The 15,112-nt window shown below is 49.0% G+C and overlaps 1 protein-coding gene across 1 annotated transcript in view; it reads left to right on the forward strand.

Moving 5' to 3' along the window:
• LOC307088325 (multiple C2 and transmembrane domain-containing protein 1-like) overlaps positions 1-15,112 on the forward strand; it is a gene marked incomplete at its 5' end in the record, with an annotated part of 120,439 nt that overhangs the window by 84,840 nt on the left and 20,487 nt on the right. Inside the window, 2 exons of the mRNA XM_079754177.1 lie at positions 5,944-6,000; positions 13,753-13,854. Of these exons, the coding sequence (XP_079610303.1) occupies positions 5,944-6,000; positions 13,753-13,854 (159 nt within the window). The remainder of the gene's footprint in view (positions 1-5,943; positions 6,001-13,752; positions 13,855-15,112) is intronic.

Genomic DNA, 15,112 nt, shown 5'->3' on the forward strand with positions numbered 1-15,112 from the left:
GCCCCAGCCATCCAGCCAGCCAAGCCTCAGCAGCTGGAGAGGTTAAAACCCCCTCGCGTATCAAAGGAGAAGATGGGGGGGAGGTGGGAGGAGGAGGAGGAGGAGAGTATATCTTCATGTTCACTGGAATGTCTGCCTTGGCATCAATTCCCCCCGCGGCTGTCATTGGGAAGGTTAGGAGGAAGAGAGAAAGAGAGGGAGAGAGAGAGAGAAAGGGAGGGAGGAAGGAAGGGATGGGAGGGAGAGAGAGTGGGAGGAGAGAGTGGAGGGAGAGTGGGAGAGAGGGAGGGAGAGAAGAGAGGGAGAGAGAGAGGGAGAGAGAGGGAGGAGGGAGAGAGAGAGGGAGAGAGAGCGGGAGGGACGGAGAGAGAGAGAGAGAGGGAGAGAGGGAGCAAGAGAGAGAGAGAGAGAGAGAGGGAGAGAGAGAGAGAGAGAGAGAGAGAGAGAGAGAGAGAGAGAGAGAGAGGGAGAGAGGGAGGGAGAGGGAGAGAGGCAGAGAGATGGTGAAACTCAGCCAGGCCAAAGAGAGATAGAGAGAGAGCCACACAGGGATGGAGCAGAGAGAGAGAGACAGACAGAGAGAGACAAAGATTTCCCAACAAGGGTAAATTTGATGTGGTGCTAGCTCAGAGGTAGTGTCTGGCTGGCCGTCCTTCTGTTTGGTGCGTGCGTGTGCATATGGGTGTGAGAGAGAGATTGTGTGTGTGTGTGTGTGTGTGTGTGTGTGTGTGTGTGTGTGTGTGTGTGTGTGTGTGTGCGTGTGTGACTCCATGTTTGTCCATGTAATATACTTGTTCCATTGATGGGGATCTGTGCCCTGCCAGCCCCACATCCACTCACATTAAAGTCTCTCTGCCAGTCTGTCGGATCAGCCCTATACCCCGGGCAGCGACTCCATATTGGGTATTGTTTTGTCTTCTGAGCGTCACTGTCCTTAGTGTCGACCCACAAAAGCCTCCTAAAAGCAGACCCTTTTGGACAAATCACAGTGTGAGCCACACCGGGTTAGATTGAAGATTTGTGTAAATTCTCAGGTTTCACATGGTTGCACTTCTGTCTAAATTGTATTGATTTGTGTTGCTTATCCTGACCCAAGTCTCTGATAAACCGCATCCAGAGTCAATAACACCAGTCAACGTCAGATTTATCGTTACGCAGTTCCATCCAAAGGTACACACGTTGCTAGGGTGTGAAACCCAATGTGGAGTGTAGAGCCAGAAATGTGAACGGCACCCCAAATCACAAATACCAATTATAATAATAATGCTGACTGATAATACTGACTGTAATAGGAAAGTGTGGCCAGCACATTTATTTGCCTAAATACGGCTAGTATCTGTAAAAGAAAACAAATGATTCCTATTTGAACATAATTATAGATAACACACACAACAGCTGTAATGTAATATCATGTCACATATAAATAGTCATGTTTTTGTCAGTCAAGGCCAAACAACACACGGTTCATAGTTTCCCTGTTATGTACACTTGCGATGCCCTTGCTCGTGCTATAGTCGTTTGGCAATAATAAACACACACGTCATTTAGCAGACACTTTTATTCCTAAAAGTTCAAAACCCGGTGGTGCCTATACACCACCCTTCATACCCTCAATGTGTGTATTTTAAGGGACTTTAATGGGACACAGTATTCATAGGACACACAGTGTGATCTGTGAGTGCGTCCCGTGTTATTTCCAGTGTGTGTCATCTGAAATATAAAGGCGTTAAATATGTAAATCCCTGTCATCGTGGATAGAGGTGGAGAGTACAGGAGCGGCGTCCGCGGGCACCGGGAACACCAACCCCACCCTGTGGGCTCCACACTTTGATGTCACTGTTCTGTAATCATAGTAATTCAGACAACATGATAATAGAGACAGTGGGGGTCGATCTGACGGGGTGAGCGGACACATGATATCACACACGCACACACACACACACATGCAGACACACGTATGCACACACACACACGCGTGCACACCATTCAGTAATATGGGGACAACGGAATGAGGAAATACAAGAGAAAGTAGAGCAATGATTTAGATTCACAGCGGTAATTTCTAGCGAGGTAATTTATATCATTCCTGGATGCAACGCCTTTTACCCAAAAAAGAAATTCTCAGCACGCACGTTTAGCCATGGCAATCTTCAGGGCAGATGACACGTTTGGTGTCTTTTTATTTATTAATTTTACACCGTGTCTCGTCGCGGGGAACATGACTTCTCCTTGTAACCAGGGGCAATAGAGGAGGAGGAGGAGGAAGAGGAGGAAGAGGAGCGAAGCGAGCAAGAGGAAGATAAACGACTATCATTCTCCCTTGTCTCCCTGGGTCATGCTTCTCCAGTTAGCTGGTGTTCATTCTCTTTGTTCAGAGTTTGCGCCGGGTGCCAGCCATGCCCCAGTAAAGCCCGTGTCGTTACCCCGTAGGTCGGGAAGCCCGGCTTGGCTGAACGCGTCCAAGGCGCCGATAAGCAGAGTGCTCGGGAGATGCCAGAAGACATTGGTCTTACAATATCTCAGCTGCATCATTTCCTTTGTCTGAGTGTCCCTGCTCAGCATACACGGTAGAAGGGAGTAGGGGGATATAGGGGGTGAGAGATGAAGCTGTGGGGGTCTAGACGTGAACAGTGCTCCTGAGCCGTATTACCAGCCACAGCACGGTGCAGTGAGACGCCTATAGGAGCAGCCTCTATCACACATTGCCCCAGCGACGCCGGGCTATAGATAGACTCGCACGCACACAAACGCGTACATATGCCCCCCGCACATGTCAAAGTGCCCTGCACAACCCCCTCAAACCCCCCCCGTCTTATCTCCCCACACACATATCACACATACACACACACTTGCGCGCGCACACACACACACACACACACACACACACACACACACACACACGCGCGTGAACAGAACACTATTGACTCTCCCCACTCAACTTTGCCGTTCTGAAGCCCCTCTTTGTTTCTGTGGGAAGCTGCATTTACATAAGAAGCTTATGTCAAATGCTGCCACAAACATCCCACCCCCCCCCCCCCCCCCACACACACACACACACACACACACACACACACACACCCCAGACCCCCACTGCAATACAAAAAAGAGCCCCAAAAAAAGGACAAAAGCTATTGTGTTGTTAAGTAACAATTTATGGGATTTTCCCCCCCGCACCCCCACCCATCCCCCACACTCCAGAACCGATGGAGGCTGTGGGCGGAGGTGGGCTGAGGATAGGGCGGAGGCGGCGGGCTGGGAGCCGTCATACAGTGGGGCTTGCGGTGGCGGTGGCGGTGGTGAGAGGAGGAAGGGCCAATGGGAGGATGTGACCGCTGAAGGGACGCCACGCCGCTCGGATGCGGATGTTTGTTTATGTAAATGCTCGGTGACCTCGTAGCTTTTATGTGGTGAGGTGACAGAATGAGTGTCTGCGAGTTTAAGTGCTTTTTTTTGTTTTTTCCCCCTTCTTTTGTTTGTTGTTGTTTTCTCAATGACAATTGCACTGGTGCGTGCGGGTTTATTCGTTGAATCCGATGCACACGCACACGCACACACGCACACACGCACACACGCACACACACACACGCACTCACATGCGATCACGGACGTTGCGCTCTATGAATAGATTGACAGCATGTTGTTTGGAGGCTGTAATTTAATAACGATTACATACTCAAACCGCTTTTTGACCATTTTTATAAACACTAGAATAGGGCTTGTGCGCTCACAGGAAGTGGAAATCTGGCTGTCAAAAGAACGCACGCAGATAACCACAACATCGTTCCTCTTGGCAGTGACTCGAATTATCTGACCTTTTTTAATGGCTCTGGCTCCAGAGTCGCACGCGTAGTTAAGGAGGAACGGAGTGGTGTCAGCCTCTGCCTCAAGGTAAAGCCATTTAGAAAACCCTCCTATTGCACTTGGCATTGTGATGATCAGGAAGACAGCTCCAGACTGAAAGAGGACCTAAGCTCCCTGTGTGTGTGTGTATCCGTTTGTGTGTGTGTATGTGTGTGTGTGTGTGTGTGTGTGTGTGTATGCACAGTATGTTCGTGTGTGTGTGTGTGTGTGTGTGTTTGACTGTTGGTTTGCGTGTTTGTACTTGTGCATGCTTGTATTTGCGACTGTTTGTGTGCGTGTGTGTGTGTCTGCGTGTACGTGCATGTGTGTGTCTTTGTGCGTTGGTGTGTGCGTCTGTGCGTGCGTGTACGCTGCCTGTGTGTGACCCTTCGCGGGTCACTCCATGCAGCAGGATAATATTAGTGAAGCACTCTTCTTGTTCCCCGTGTGTTTTATGACTCCGAGCAGCTCATCTTCCCACCTCCTATAAACGAGCGAAGGCCAAGGCAGGGGAGACGATGTACACGTGGCTCTTTACATACACCTCAATAGACTGCTGAAGGATAGCCTCCTTTGGATTTAAGTTCCATGTTTGTGTGAGTCGTTTTTGTGAGTTGCAGGGGACCGTTGTTTGGAACAACAAGTCGTTGTGTTGTGTCGCGTTGCACTGTGTTGTATGCCGCTGTATGGCTTTCTGTGCACCTTGCCGTCAGCCAAGGTAGAGGTGTGGGTGGCAAGGTCGACCACTTACATGTTGTTGTTTCTCTCCGTGGTGACTCTCAAAGACCCGGTGTGTACAGAGAATGTGCAATTGAGTTGTGTTATTTTTAATGGTTGTGTAGTATTTATTTATTTGAATAATAACAGTAAGGTCAAGGGCTCACTTGTGTCATAGCTATGTGTTTGTTTGTGTCATTGAGTGTGACCGTCTTTTTGTGTGTGTGTGTGTGCGTGTTTGTATGTGTGTAAGTGTATGTGTGTGTGTGTATCTTTGTGTGTATCTGTGTATCCTCCTGTGTATGTGTGTGTGTCCGTGAATGTGTGTGTGTGTGTGTCTGTATCTGTATATCCTCCTGTGTATGTGTGTGTGTGTCCATGGATGTGTGTGTGTGTGTGTGTGTCTGGTTATGGATGTGTGTGTCATTTAAATGCTGCTGTGTTGTATGTCTGCGGGTACCTGGGGGCTTCTCCTCCTCTCCGGTCCCATCGGTTGTGCACCACTGGAGCACATAGTTGCTGTACTGTGAGGCAGGTCCCGGTCTGCTTCAGGCCTCCCCTCCTCCACACATCAACCCCTCGCTATCTCTTTACCTCTCTCGTATGCCCTCTCTTTCTCTATTCACTCTTCTTATTCTACTCGTCTTATTTGCTATCTCTTTATCTCTTTATCTATCTATCTGTCTGTCTGTCTGTCTGTCTGTCTGTCTATCTATCTATCTATCTATCTATCCCTCTCTCTCATGCTCTAACTCTCTCTCTCTCGCTCTCTCTCTCTCTCGCTCTCTCTCTCTCTCGCTCTCTCTCTCGCTCTCTCTGTCCGTCTATCTCTTTCTATCTCTGTCTATCTCTCTCTCTCTCTTTCTCTCTCTCTCTCTCTCTCTCTCGGTCTATCTCTCTCTCTCGCTCTCATTATATCTCTTCTCTTTCCCCTCTCTCCCGTCTCTTGTGCAACATCGTCTGATGCTCTGACAGAAGATAAAGATGTGGTTACTAGTGGAAAGGGCAGCAGTGGGGAGTTGAGTTGAACAAAAGTGCAAACAGGTAGGAGGACGGCAGGAGAAAAGCACAAATATGTGAAGCAGCAAAGTCGTAACCTCTCCTTGATCGGTATGGTGGTTTACTTTGCAGTATAGTTAAATCCTATCAAAGGACGGAATCCAATTAAACTCTTGGAAGTTCATGCAGGTTTAATGGATTTCCAAGCACAATTGTCCATGAACCATTTCCTTATCCTGTGTGACTGCAGTCGATCCACCGTCATGCTTCTTGAACGTAGCCTCTTGTGTTTTTCTTCTGTTGCCGGTCCCGGCTTTCATTGCATTTCAATGTTTTAAAGCGTTAACCTCGTCCCTCTTGTGTGTGTTTTCTCTCCGTTCCCGACAGCAAGCTGTGGAGGACCTGCTGCAGGATGTGGACGATGACTTTGACAAAGACGACAAGGTGATTATCTCCTGCATCAGGGGCACGACATGCAAGCTATCTATCTGGATGAACATCCACATGCACTGCGCTCACACAAATACTGCACGCACGCATACATTTGTACGTGCACGCACACACACACACGCACACATACATACATATGTGCACACACACACACACGAACATGTGCACACGCATACACACACTCACGCAGAAACACACACACACAAACACCCACCCACTCCCACACAAACACACCCACTCCCACACACACACACACACACACACCCACCCACCCACCCACCCACCCACCCACACACACACACCCACCCACACACACACACACACACACACACACACACACACACACACACACACACACACACACACACACACACACACACACACACACACACACACACACAGCGCCTCAGGAGGGGTTGACACTGTTTCATAGAGCAGAAACACAAATAGACAAACGTAATGGCTCCATCTCCCCCTCACGTCTCCTCCCACAGTGTTTCCTCCGCAGCCTCCGGGCCTCACACTGGATCCAGAGCGTGCAGCGCAACCTTCTAACCTTTCGAAAAGTTCTCCCCCGTGGACATGTTTTTTTTTTTTTTTTTTTAACACCTCCCTCTCCGCTTTCGTCTTTGACGACTTCTTCGTCCTCGACATTGTGTCGTGTTTTCCCCCCTTCTTTTATATCGCAGTGCCGAGGGTTTCTCCCTGCTCAGTATCAAGCCCGACTTCCTGGGCTCCCGCGCGTTCGCCTTATAAAGTGCTTAGTTAGCTATTTAGCTCCCTTCACTGCTCCTTTATGTCCCAGTAAAACAGCATCTGGGCTTGTCCAGACATGATCAGGTAACAACAGGTGGCTGCTTTACTGCCACAGCTCGTTTACACTTTAGAACTAGCTCCTGGAACAAATGCTGCTGGATATTTTACATAACCTTTGTCAACGTTCCACATGGGACTGCTAATTGAAAGGCTTTGGCTTTAAACGAAGCATTTTTCTTTTTGTGGGCCCCCCCGTTCGGAGCCGCTCCACGCTTAGTGCTGCGCGGAATGTGTCACAACGTTACACTTTCGATTTTTAGGAACTGCAAACTGTCGGGACCTTTGACAGGGTCTTCGGACGTACTGCGTCTGATATTTCAGGCTTTGCAGCCGTTCTGCAGCAATATAAAGGTTGGCAGGTTGAGATCCGTTAATCGGCAGGGCTCCCTGGGATAGGATCTATCGGCTGTAAATGGTGATAGCGAAGGCCTTTCATTAGGCATATTGGTATTAGACAATCAAAGTTGTCTTCCATATTTTGCATTGCAGCCTGCCGCCAAATACTTCATCAGACAAGACTATGCAGGTTTTGAGTCAGGTTGTCAATGGCACACAACACATTTTGTTTCAATAGATAATAGACATTTACAAACCCCACAGAACACCAGGCCGAAAGGGGTCGTATGTTTTCATTGATAAGACATTCAGTGTAATAAAAGCTTACACAGATGCCCACACATTGGCTACAATGAACCCCAACAAAGAAACCAATCATTTCTTACTTGCTATGCAGTTCCCTCTGACAGCTGCATAATTCAATACATTTCCAACATTTAGATGTAGAGTCTAATATAGTTCTAACCCATAGATACAGTCTTATTAAAGTATAACCCATAGAGTCTAATATAGTTATAACCCATAGCTGCAGATTCTAATAGGGTTATAACCCATAGCTGCAGAGTCTAATACAGTCCAACCCATAGATGCAGATTGTATTTCCATTCTAACTCACAGAGGCAGTGTCCAATACAGTTCTGACTCATAAATGTTGACATCAACTTTCGCAACTGGGAAGTTTCAAGGCTACACTTCCAGGGAGGGGGGGGGGGGGGGGGGGGGGGAGAGTGGGTGACTGAAGACACGCACCAGGTAACCTTGAAGCTTTTTCTATATTTATTTCCTCCATTCTTCACTCCAGTCCTCCATTCCAGCATTCCTCGTCCTCCTCCTGCCAGCGATGTGGAAGGGTGGGGGTGGGAGTGTGGCCGTTTGAAAAGCAGGCAGATTATATGAAATACAGTACAGCTCCGGACTTTCATATGGAAATGTGACGGGCGAAGGCGGCGGCGGCGGCGGCAGCTTGTGCGGCCTCCGTCAGATTTCGGTGGCGAACTGATTATCACATAAGAGGGGCCGTGCTCTCTGTGCTCAAACACGGGAGGGGGGCTGGGAGGCCGGATAGCACACCCGCAACAAAGGAGACAATTTCCCCGACCGGCTTCATACAGTCTGATCCGGGGCCCCTACTCAACTGTTGGCGTTTCATTTGAGCTGCAGAGCGGGGTTGAAGGCAGGGGCCCTTCTTTTATTATTCTGTTTTGAGCTTATATCTCTCTCTTCCCCCTTACTCTCCCTTCTGCCCTCCCCCTTGGCCCGCCTCCCCCCCCCGCCTCCCTTCCTCCTCCCTCTGGTGCCATCATCCCCCTGTATCGCCTTCCTCTTTTAATTGTAATCCGACACATGCCCTTCTTTTTTCCGTGTTTTTTCCCCCCCCATCGGGGCGGGTTAAGTAGACAACAAACGGGGGAGTTCTTTTTTTTATTTTCTTGCCCCTAACAAATTTGTCCGTTACATATGTGCTGAGAGGCCCGTTGATGTCCCGTCGTCCTCATTACCTGAAAGCTGCGCCGCAGATTCTTAAGCACGAAGGTCAGGTCAGAGAAGGCCTGTTTTATGGCACAGGCCCATAGGAAGAGAGAGTGAGAGAGGGAGAAAGAGAGAGAGATTAATAAATGTGCCAAGGCCTCATTTTAATTGAACTTGAAGCATATGTTGCAAGTATGTGCAATCCGTCCCAGATGCCGGTCCTGGCCATGTGCACCACTCTTCCCCGGTGCACCGCAAGGCAGCTATTAGCTGGATAACCTTTGCTCCAGAGGCTAAATGCTGTATTACATGGCCAGAAAAGCAGCGCACCTGTTTTCCATTGAACGTCGGGACGACTTGCAGGCTGTTTTTTTTCTTCTTCTTCCTTTTCCTCCGATCTCCACATCTGTTTTGACTTTACAGACTGCTGGGCGGACGTGAAAAGTGTCTTTCTTGTGAGCGACCGTCGATATTAGTCACTTCATCTCAATGAAAGTCCCGCATCCTGACTAATTGATGGGGCGGTTGTCAGCCCCAAGGGGCCGGCCCATTGAAGCAGGGGGGGGGTTCATGTTGAACTCATGTGATTCTGCGTGAACCAGTGTGGGGTTACATCGAACATAAGGAATGTTTCCCCGGCGCGTGTTTATGGCAAAATGAATCACACGCACGAACGCAAACAAAACACGATCCTTGAGTCAATAAATAACACCCGATAACCAAATCAGAATCAGATTAAGTAGTCAATCGAATGCTCTGCTATACGAGGCCATGGCTCTTTAAAGGCAGCCGTTTCTCCCACGCTGGTATAAATGCGACGCACGCTGTGGGGCTCAGAACGCGTCTCGTCCTGGCGCCAAACCCTCTCGTCTCCGGAGATGTGGGGTGCGGCTGTGACAGCAGAGGTGTGCTCTCGCTGTGGATCCACCGTGCGTATGATGGAGGCGTGTCCTGCTTGTAAACCGTGAACCTGCTCTCCGTTTCATTGCGAACCCATAACCCTGTTTCGACCGGACAACCTCACCCATCGGTGTGTTTGCCACGTCGGGACTATTGTTTCAGGTTGAAGGCGTTCCCGTTTCCACTGTTGTCATTCCTGGCGGCACGCGGCTCAGGAGGTGGAGCGGGTGGGATGGTAGCCGGGGGATGCTAGTTTGATCCCCGGCTCCTCCGAGGTTAGGACAGTTTCGAGGTGCGCTAACTGCTCCTGACGCGCTGTGCTGTCGCCTTGAGGGGTCGACACCTCCGTCGGTGTGTTTGAATGTGTGCGTGAATGGGTGAATGTCAGGCAATATTGTATAGTGCTTTGAGTGGCCACTGGTTAGAAAGCGCTGTATAAATGCAGTCCCTTTGACATTTATCTGTTCTGGCCTGTCTGTGTGTCTGTGTGGATGTCTGTCTTACCTGCTACGTGCTCCTCAAGAACCTGTTTGTGGGATGGCTTGCATATGTTGTTAGACTGCAGCAACAACAATAAGTGAGCATGAAACAGGAAACCGTGTATTTATACGGCGTTGGCTGTGGGGGCGTCTGTGTCTGTCTGCACTTCCTGTCATGTCGTCTTGTACCAAGCGTGTGTATTGTCCACAACTGGTTAAGCATTAAACCATGGTGCTGGCATATTTAGATGAGTGTGTGTGTGTGTGTGTGTGTATGTGTGTGTGTGTGGGGGTGTGTGTGTGTGTGTGTGTGTGTCTGTGTCTGTGTGTCTGTGTGGATGTCTGTCTTACCTGCTACGTGCTCCTCAAGAACCTGTTTGTGGGATGGCTTGCATATGTTGTTAGACTGCAGCAACAACAATAAGTGAGCATGAAACAGGAAACCGTGTTTTTATACGGCGTTGGCTGTGGGGGCGTCTGTGTCTGTGTCTGCACTTCCTGTCATGTCGTCTTGTACCAAGCGTGTGTATTGTCCACAACTGGTTAAGCAATAAACCATGGTGCTGGCATATTTAGATGAGTGTGTGTGTGTGTGTGTGTGTGTGTGTGTGTGTGTGTGTGTGTGTGTGTGTGTGTGATGGAGTGGGGTGTGTGTGGGGTCTGGGGGCATGTGGTGGTTTGCTCAGAGGGAGGGTTTACAAAGAGACAAACACAGCAGAGAGAGGGAGAGAGAGGGAGAGGGAGAAAGAGAGAGAGAGAGAGAGAGAGAGATTTCAAGCAGCGAGCAGATTAGCCTCACACGGTTGGCTGGTCACTGAAGAGCGCCAGTGCTCTGCTCAGCTAGGCTCCGCTCGCCTCAGGAGGACCTGACACAGATAAGATACACACTGCAATCATGTCCTGCTTACGGGCTTACTGCTGCTCACTGTGTGTGTGTGTCTCTCTCTCTCTCTCTCTCTCTCTCTCTCTTACTCTCTCTCTCCCCTCTGTCTGTCTCCCTCTCTCTCACTCGATCTCACTCCCCCTCTCCTCCTTTTCTCCCCCCTCAATCTAACTCTCTCCCCAACTCTCTCTCTCCCTCTGTCAGTCTCCCTCTCCCCTTCTATTATCTGTCATTCTCTTCCTCTGTCTGCCTCCCTCACCCTCTTCCCTCTCCATCGCCCTCGCTGTTGCGCTCTCTGTAGTACACAAATCTAAAGTGCCGTGTTCAGACGGACAAAATGGCAGCTTTGGGAGGCGCTGTGTGGGGCGTGGCCTCCGTGTGAGTGGGTTACTCATGTGACCTCGTCGAACAGTTCCCATTTTGATTCAGATTTCAAAATATATCGAGGCCTTCACTCAGTCTCTCTCCTATTTCTATCTCTCTGTCTCTCTTCCTCTCTCTCTCTTTCTGTCTCTCGCTCTGTCTCTCTCTCTCCCTCTCTCTCTCTCTCTTCCCTTGTCTTAGTCTATTGCCCAAGCCAAGACAACCTTTGATCATATCTAACCTGAAAGTCTTTGACGCTCTCTGCTGCATCTCAACAGTCCGCGATCAAACACACAAACCCTCACCAGCTGCAGCTCTGAGCGCTGCACAACTTCAATCACAATCAACACACCATCACCGCGGCAGACGTGAGTCGGTGGTGGACGCGAGGCGCTCCCAGGCGCTCCCGTGTTCCTCGCGACACATGTTAAATTGTGCGACTTTGCGACGTGCAGCGGCGGTGGTAACGCGGTTTATCTGTTCCTGTCTCCATTCCCCTCCCTTCATTGATCCTTCACTGCTGTCATAATGGACCCGCTGTTTGCTCTGGAGGCGGTTTACACACATCACAGGCTCGCGGGAGTCCAACGCGCTCATCCCCATCACCATTGGCGCACACACACACACACACACACACACATATACACACACAAACATGCACGCACACACGGTTTTTATGGTTCGTTGTGAGGGTGCAACAGTTTCTGACTTACTAAAAATGGGACACGGCGTTGGAATAATTATATTATTTATGTATGCAATGACATTATAAATATGCTATATTAGATAGGATTGAATTATGTAGAATATATTGAATAAAACCCAATCACATTTTAATATGCTGATGGCTTGATGAGGGCCAGCATGCGTGTATTTGTGTGTTTGTATGTGTGTGTGTGTGTGTGTATGTGTGTGTGTGTGTGTGTGTGTGTGTGTGAGAGCGTGTGTGTGCGCATGTGTGCTTCTGTGTGTACAAGCTTGTATGTGTATGCATGTGTGTGTGGGTGTGTGTGTGTATTTGTGTGTGTTTGTGTGTGTGTGTGTCTATGTGTGTGTGTGTGTGTATTTTTGTGTGTGTGTGTTGTGCCATCTGCATGGGTCTGATAGAGCGGTGTGTTTATCAATGGTCTGGCAGGTGTATTATTGGTATTAACTCCAGGCCGATGGCGGCTGCAGCAATATCAACACACACATCCCAATCTAATGTACCTCCGGCCTGCGGGCCTCATGTGCGGCTACCGATTCTCACATGTGACTCTCTCTATCTCTCTCTGTATGTCACTCTCCCTATCATTGTGTGTCTCTCTCTCCTGCTCTCTCTCTCTATCATTGCATATCTCTCTCTCGTCTGCTGCCTGCCAATCACCCTTCCTCTGTCTCTTTGTATCTCAGTTAGCTTTTTTTCCTCCCCTCATTCTGTTTATCTCTCCCCTGAAACCCTAAAAGATTACCCACCCAGGAACTCCCGGGACCGTCCCCACCGCGACACTAGATCTCTCTCCCTCCCGCTAATTGCCCGACAAGGTGTTATTTCATGGAGGTACAATAAACAGAAGGGCCCTGTAGCATCGGTGCAAAATAACAATGATGGGTTTTTCCTGGTGTAGTGTGCACCTGTTACCAGAGAAGAGAGGGGTCTCTGACGATCAAGACGATTTCACTGGGATTTGAAACTCCCACCACCCCCCATCTGAATTGAAACTCCCACCACCCCCCATCTGAATTAATACACAAGTCCCTGGTCCCGTGAATTAGGACGGTTCTATCCCACAATGCAATTTGACCGAAAATGGTTTGGGTACTCAAGTACTTTTATGTACTAGACGATAATGGGGAGGGTGGTGTTAAAGGGTGGTGTTGTGTGCGTGGGGCTGGGGGGATCTTTTGAGCTGGAGGTGCAGTTTGTTTGTTTACAGGTATCATGGGGGGCTTCCGACCGCTGAGGGAAGGCAGGTGGGTCTGGGCGGCCGGGAGGGCCGGAGAACCACAGGAGAGCAGGAAGAGAAACCCAGAGAAGCCTCGTTGAAAAAGAAACCTTTGACTTTTTTCCCTCCTTCTTTCTCTGTTCTCCTTTTTTCTTCAGTCGGTGGATCCTCCTCTCCTTCATTTTTTCCTTGGGTTGAGGGAATGGTGGTCAGAACTGCATTTTAACCATGTTTTGGTAATAGTGGGAGGTGGGGGTGGAGAAAGCGTAACAAAAAAGGCTTTAGGACACAAGGGAGTTTGCTGTCACTCAGAACAGATCGCACCACACATTGTTTATGTCATCAGGTGAATCATCTCTCTCTCTATCTATGGTTTTGCTGCGTCTTCCACTACATATCTGCATATTCCTCCCTTTGTCTGTGACCCAATCTCTTCTTGGACTTTTAAGGTTTTCTAATATTTCCCTCCCCAAACCGTCCTCCTAAACCCCTCTTTGATGTTTGTGTATTTTTTCAATCAAACCTTTTTCCTTTGGGTTGTAAAGAAGGACTTTTACTGTAATCTATCCACAAGGACCCTAAACCTGGCTCATGGGACGATGGCGGACTGCCGGAAAGCCATATCCTCCAGGATATATTGGCTTCCTGGCACTTTGAATGGATCCGGGTGATGGTGGTAAGTGTGTGTGTGTGTAGTGTGGGACTGTATGTGACGTAGGCTTGCTTCTGGCTCCCCACAGTGTGTGTCTACGTCTCTATGGCTCCCTTCACGGCTAGTCTTGTGTTGGAGTGGCCTGCCTGTGTCAACCGCCTGGGGTTTGTGTACTTCTTGTCCCCGTGTGTCACTTACAACGTAAATCAATTGGCTCAATGTCCAAAGTCCAATAGTTACAAAAATAAACACAAACAATCACACTGCACACAAAAGCAGCCACCGCACCCAGTCCCTGAGTCACCGCGACCCCCAGTATATGGCTTGCTCTCTGGGGGACGGTACAGAAGAGGCCCCTGCATGTGGGAGGGGCCCCTGTACAGTTGTGTGACCTTACTGTTAGATTCTAGAGGCTTCTTAATGCTACTAATGCTTCTTCTAAATGCTATGAGCAGCTGTACAACTAGTGACTGTGTGAGACTGTGTTGAAATATGTTTATTTATTCATTAATTTTACTTTTTTTTTGACTACAATTGCCCTTTTTTACAAGTAAAATTTGTATAATTATTTGTATTTATGTTGAACCTCTATGGGAAATGCCAACTTGAATAACAGCAGCCTTGACATGTGTGAGTGTGTACGTGTGTGTGTATGCATGTGTGTGATTTTATGAGTACTTATAAACACTTTGCCTCAAACTTTTACTGCGGCAGCCATTGGAGTGAGGTGTTCCTTCATACGCCAATGCCAAAGCCCAACGCTCATTATGCCCGCGACTCAGCACACACACACACACACACACACACACACAGTCTGAACCAACTGAACTTTCCCCCCCAAACCCCCCCCCCGATGGACTATGATTGAATGAAGCATAAACATGCCGGCACCCTCAGCACCCATAGGTGTGGCGTTACGGGCGCGCGTTCTGTACCAGGCAGGAGGGAATAAAGTCACTCGCTGCGCTCACCAAAAGGCAATGTTGAAGGTGTTGTGCTCATTGAGCTCGCGCCGGTTTCTCATTGGACGGAATCTGGATCACACGGCGGCGGCTGACAGCGGCGGCGGTGTGAGTGGTGTCTGGCGGTGTGAGCGTGAGGCGGTTGAAGAGGAGGCAGACGCCGCCGCCTCTCTTTAACCAGAGTTATAAATCCGTAATGAGCTCCAAGAAAGAGAGGGAAAAAAGGGGTGCATATTTGATTTACTTTTCTGAAGACATGATCCTAACATTGGGGGCCAACGTGCCCCGGCATCCATTTTCTTTGTCAAAACAATTTGAAA

The sequence above is a fragment of the Pollachius pollachius genome, assembly GCF_949987615.1.
Source record: "Pollachius pollachius genome assembly, chromosome: 1".
NCBI classification, from domain to species: Eukaryota; Metazoa; Chordata; class Actinopteri; order Gadiformes; family Gadidae; genus Pollachius; species Pollachius pollachius.